Raw genomic sequence first — 6,000 nt, forward strand, 5'->3', positions numbered from 1 at the left:
TAGAAGTCACCCTGTGCGACCCTCGGCCATTGCTACCGAGAGTAAAAAAGTGAAAAAGGTTAATCCCCCCCCCACCCACCGCCTTTCACCGAAATATCGTGAGTTATCCCACACAACGGCTGTTTTGGCACACATTCTTTTGGAAATTCTACTCCCCAATCATAACTTCTCCGCCTTTTTCTAGCGCACTCCGAGAAAAGGTAACCTTTCCTCCCCCTCCTGGGTCGACAACTCAATTATTCTTTTCAACTTTACCTCCATTCTCTCTCTACCTTGTTAAGAGTCATCAAAGGAAGAAGATATACTGACGATCTGTCGGACAAGGCCCCCCTCGCGATAATAAATCTACCACTTCGCCCTACCGACCTTATCAGCCAAATCAAAGACCGGATTGATCTTGGTCGTCGTGGCCTATTGTCCAACAACAAAGTTCCAAGAATTCCAAGAAGACCCATATAATCTATTTTCCCAAAAACCGGAAGTCAGCTTCATTTCTGCTTACACCTTCGAAACTCGACAACTGTCTGCCCACATGTAAGTGCACATCCTCTCAACATATGCATGGCCCCCTATGACGACTTGGCAATCAAAAAAATAGTCTGCATCATGGTCATGTAGAAATGATCATTGGTTATAAGAGCAAATATTTTCTCAATTTATCAGATAGTTACAAGCATGCTATCAATTCTGCAGCAAATCCGGGCATATGCTTGCTCCTTATTCGAATGGCTTATTTGAAGCTTTGACAATGGCTAATATTTGTCACACATATAGATAAAGATCATCTCTGTTCAAAACGAGAGGTGCAAATACAAACCAACAACCAACCATTCGCAGGACATATAACCTCCTCAAAGACCTTTATAGTCAGGAGTCAAATAGCCAAAATGGCTGGCACGGGTGCGTCGAGCCCGTTCATCAAAGACGAGCCGGATGATCAGTTCTTCTCCTCCCACAACCAAAGATTCATGTCGAACCCGCAAAGCTTCGGTCTAACCCAGACACATTTCAATCAATTCGGCTCACACGGGGGCAGCATCAATCCCAATGACTTGAATGTTGCCAGCAATGGCATATCTATACCAAATAGTGGATATGGGACCTCCTTCCAGAACAATTTTTCAACTCAGCCCTCAAACCCAAGCGCAAGCTTCTCGAAGGGTATCTCGACTTTCGGTGACGACGAATTGCTGGATAGTCTAGACACCATAAATAATCCACACTCTAATCACGGTGGCATGCAAAACGGCCAAGATTTTGGTATGGAATTTGACTTCAACAATCATAACATGTACGGAGGTAACAATGGAAACGGCTTGGGTGTTGACCCGAATATGAATGGCTATTCAAATACGCCAGATGGAGATCCTATTCAAAGCCCTTTTGTTCACAACTTCAACCATGCGCAATTCAGACACATGCAAACGCAGCATAACTTTGGCTCGTCACTTCAATCCCCCGCTTCATATGCAGGCTCCCCGTTGAGCGGTGCTGACTTGCACAATGGAGATAACAACTTTACCAAGCAGCAACGGCCAAGGTTGACTCAAGTGGGATCCGGAAGAAAAGCATCCAGCACTAGAAGTCCATTGACGCCGAAAACTCCTGCAATATCATCTCTCAATATTGGATCAGCAGATCAATCGAACTTCCCAACTCAGCCAATCCGTACTAATCATGTCCACCGACACCAAAAGACCTTGTCTGGTCAATGGGATCAGGCACCGAACAGCCTTGGCTCCTTTCCGGGTTCTGAGTTCGGTTCGCCCATTCAAGGGGTTCACCCAAACCCACAAATCTCCGACATTCTCAAAGGTACTTCAATGCCAACGAAACTCAACAATGGTCATGGATCAGCGAATGCACCAGGTCTGCAGTCACAAGAAATGAAGAGAAGACGTCGACGGGAATCACACAATCTTGTTGAGAGAAGGAGACGAGATAATATCAATGAGCGCATTCAAGAATTGAGTCATCTTGTTCCCATGCATCGACTTGAGGACGAGAAAGTACGCAAAGCCATCATGAACAATTCTCCTTTGTCTCCGACCCTCACCGCTGTGTCACAACCACCGCCAAACGGGATGAGCCCTCCGCAAGCTACGTCTGGTCTTGCCGGTCCCGGTGCCAGGAGAGCCACAGGGAATATCACTACCGGTATTCCGATTGAGGAGAAAGACAAGGGACCAAACAAGGGTGATATTCTCAACGGTGCTGTAAGCTGGACCAGAGATCTCATGTGGATGTGTCATCACCAAGCTCAACAAATGGAAGATCTTGCCAATCTCATTGCCGAGTTAGGCGGAACATGGCCATATGAGAAAACTGAAGACGAGAAGCGCATGCATACTGAATTGATGGATGCTATGGCTAAGAATGGTGAGGCTAGTTTCGAATACACCCGACGCCCCGGCACGGGTTTGAGGGTGCCTAAACATACCGATTATAGGGGTGAACCAGACCGTGGCTCCAACTTTCCCCAGCTTGATAATTCTCTCAGTCCAGACAACCATAGCAGTACCGATGCTGGTCAAACTGGTATGGGTGGTGCGGGTCAATATTGGAGTGGTCACAACAGCGGAGGTAGCGGTCCTGGCTCTATTGGCGGCTTTAAAGAAGAAGATGAATACAACATGGACCTGGGTCAATGAAAAATTCGTTTTACTGATTGGTGAGTGATTGGTCATCCGATTACGGGGAAATTTCATACGATTTTGAAGGCAAAGCAACAAGAATTTGTTACCAGTTTGCATGCATCTGCGCTACGCATCTGTGTCCTTACTTCGCCGGCGTTTTCATCTATGCATTTAATGGTAGTTACGGGGCTTGATCTGGCTTGGTGTTGCTTGCGGTTTGAATAATTGCTCGCAGAAGGCGAGTCAATCATATGGACGGAATATGGATACTAAGGGTTTTTTCAATTAGGGTTGGAATTTATAATTTGTTGGAGATGGACATTGGTTTTACTTGCATTGCATCAAACTTTCATTCGGATTTTGGTTTTATCTTATCTACTTGCATCGATGTTTGCGGTCTGGGCTACTTCACATGATACCTGTGCATCGGGATACCGATGTTTGCTTTTTGTTTTTTCCTTTTTTTTCCTTTTACGACTGGGTGGACAGGATCGAATCTGGAGCTGTCTTTCTACTTTCTACTTGTTATCGATTTGCTTTCAACTGAAACCCCCGCACAACACCTTAGCTAGCTTAGTTTAGTACTCATCATCTTTCTGCCCTTCTGGCAGATTAGTTTTGAGAAATCATTCATAAGTTGCTTAACAACGAATGAAATATACGAAATGAACCCCACATTGTCAACTTCGAACATTAGTCTTGGCGCAATGCCAAGTTCCAAGTCTTTATTTTTCCGTTGCTTCTTTACCACTCTTCTTCATAAGGACCTGCTTCTTGACACTTTGGGGTGCGTCGGGTGTTTGCATGGGTAAGCTTCAGACGTAAGTGTGTATGTATGTATGCCTGCCTTTATGACCCACTCACATGCTATCAAATGGTTCTGCAATATGCATTAGACCCCTTCAAGTGTGTTCCCCATGGAGGGGTAAGGAAAGTGGCCACGGTGGAGAATATAACGGACATTGGTTGCTGGCTTTAGGCAAATAGTCGTGCATTTGCGGGATGGAAGGAGCGGAAATTTTGTATCCGAGGCTTATCTAGGAGGAGGGAGGATGAAATATGCGTGCTAATAGCGGGTTTGAACGATGCTGGGTGATGAGTGTGATTGTGTTTGTTGAGGTAAAACAGGCGGATCGATTTCTTTGGTGCGATACGTGTATGCTTTAGATGTGGATTGAGATCTGGGTCTGTTGGGTAGATTTTAGATGCGAAACTAGAGGAGCCAATGCAAATATTATTGCTTGAGGTACATTTGTTTTTGTAGCTTGGGAGCTCAACGGAATATTCTTGGTCCAGATAAGTACTTCTTGTGATCTCCTGGTTCTCACCAATGATGTGGTCGTAGAAATTCTAAGAGTTCTGGAAACTACTCATCGTATACTAAGCGAGATCATATCAAAATTAACGATTTTTCATCCTTTTCACATTTGATTATATACATGAAATTTGGAAATAATTTATTATGTTTTTTTATGTTTTTGAAAGTAATTAATTAAATTTTCAAAAAAACAATTAGTTTAGTTTTATTTTAAAATTATAATATTTTAGATAAAATGATAATAATAAATTGTTACGAGGTTTGCCGTCTAGATCACGTGGAAGTGCTCTAGGCTCTCGAGGTGGTTTATAACTAGGCGTCAAGCAGGGACTTAAGTAATGACAATGATGCAATTCGTAACTAATAGTAGAGTATACTAAATGATTGATCTTGAGCACGAGGCTCTACAGGAAGGAATTCATACCGAATATATAGATCCTCGTAATTCTTGGATCACCTTGGATCATCAATGATCCAAGGTGATCCAGCATACCTGTTCATATGCTCTGATGGTGCGTGTATATGAGTTTTTAGGGTGACCGAAATCTCGTATTAAATTGAGCGAATCGTAAAAGATTTACATATGGCCCAAGCTTACGAAAACAAGTCAGCTGTTACCATCGTAACATAAATAAAGGTTGAGATTATATTGATATAAAAACTAGAGTTAGTTAAAGTATTTTATAAAATTATAAAAGCAAAAATAAGGGAGTAAAACAAAATTACAAAAAGATATTTAAATAAGGAAAGTGTTATATATATTGAAGTTATTTAGAATGATATAATAATATTTATTAAGGCAATTAAATTTAATAATTGTTTTAATTTATTTTCTAAAATAATTGAGATATTAAATAAATTCCTTAGAATTCTATATCTTCAAATTGATCAAATTGTTTATAATAAATTTGTTTCTAAGAATCTTTTTAAATTATGTAAACTTCAAATTTTCGATGAGGAGAATATTTATTATTTAGCAATAAAGAATGAGGTTTTTATAAATAAGAAGATTAAGGGTATATTAAAAGATTTTAAGGCAAATTTAGATATTTGAATAGATAGGTTTATCAATTATATTATAATTATGATGAAATTGTTTGAGAGAGATAATTTAGGGTTATAGAGAACTTTAATAAAGTTTCAATATCAATTATAAAGTTCTTTTGGATTTATAATTAATATTTAATGATATTTTCTTTATTTTATAATTTTGTATTAAATAAAAATATTAAATTAATAATAAGTTAAACTATTTAGAAAAAGATTAATTTTATATTTTGATAGAATAACAAAAATAAAAGAGCTTTATATAAATATTAAATTTAGAAAATATAAATATAAAAAATCAAGTAATAATAAAGAATTTAATAATGATTTGATTATTTATAAAAATATTTAAAGTTTTATAAAATATAAATGAGATAAATATAAATATTTTGATAAAAAAAGAGAAAATAAGATATAAAAAAATAAGAAGAATATTAAAGAAAAAAAACTTAAAAATAAAGATTTGGTATAAAAATATTAAATAATAATGTTGAAGTTTCAAACTTTACTTTTATTTAAAATAAAATAAACACTTTGAATAAATTTTTATTTATATATTTTTATATTTTAATATCTCAATTTCTTTTTCGACTTATAATTTTAATCTATTAATTTTAATTAAATTATTTTTGTTATATTTTGTTAATATTTGAGAATATTTTTTTCAAGTTTATTCTAAATTTTTTGGATTATAATTGATTCAAATACTTTGTTATAATTATCTTATTGATTATTAAAAACCAAAATAAATAATTTAATATAAAAACAAATTTTTAGTTTTTATTTATAAAGAGATATTTCTTATAAATATTACACAAATTTTTTTTAAAAAGAATCAAATATTAAAATAAAAAAGATTTATTTTTATATATCTTAATAAGTTTTCAAAACAAAATAATAATTAATAAAAGTTTTAAAAAAGTGTTTGATCTTTTGAATAATCAATCAATGATTAAATTATTTATAAATATATTACAATCAAATATATTATCTTAATAA

At 36.5% G+C, this 6,000-nt stretch overlaps 1 protein-coding gene across 1 annotated transcript; it reads left to right on the plus strand.

Annotated features, from left to right (window-relative positions):
• Window positions 1-887: 887 nt before the first annotated feature.
• Window positions 888-2,651, plus strand: SS1G_14446 (hypothetical protein; the record flags this gene model as incomplete). The annotated part of the gene is made up of 1 exon (XM_001584627.1): window positions 888-2,651. One exon carries the CDS (start codon window positions 888-890, stop codon window positions 2,649-2,651), a length of 1,764 nt encoding a protein of 587 aa, XP_001584677.1.
• Between the last annotated feature and the right edge of the window lie 3,349 nt (window positions 2,652-6,000).

The sequence above is a fragment of the Sclerotinia sclerotiorum genome, genomic scaffold, assembly GCF_000146945.2.
Source record: "Sclerotinia sclerotiorum 1980 UF-70 scaffold_33 genomic scaffold, whole genome shotgun sequence".
Classification (NCBI taxonomy): Eukaryota; Fungi; Ascomycota; class Leotiomycetes; order Helotiales; family Sclerotiniaceae; genus Sclerotinia; species Sclerotinia sclerotiorum.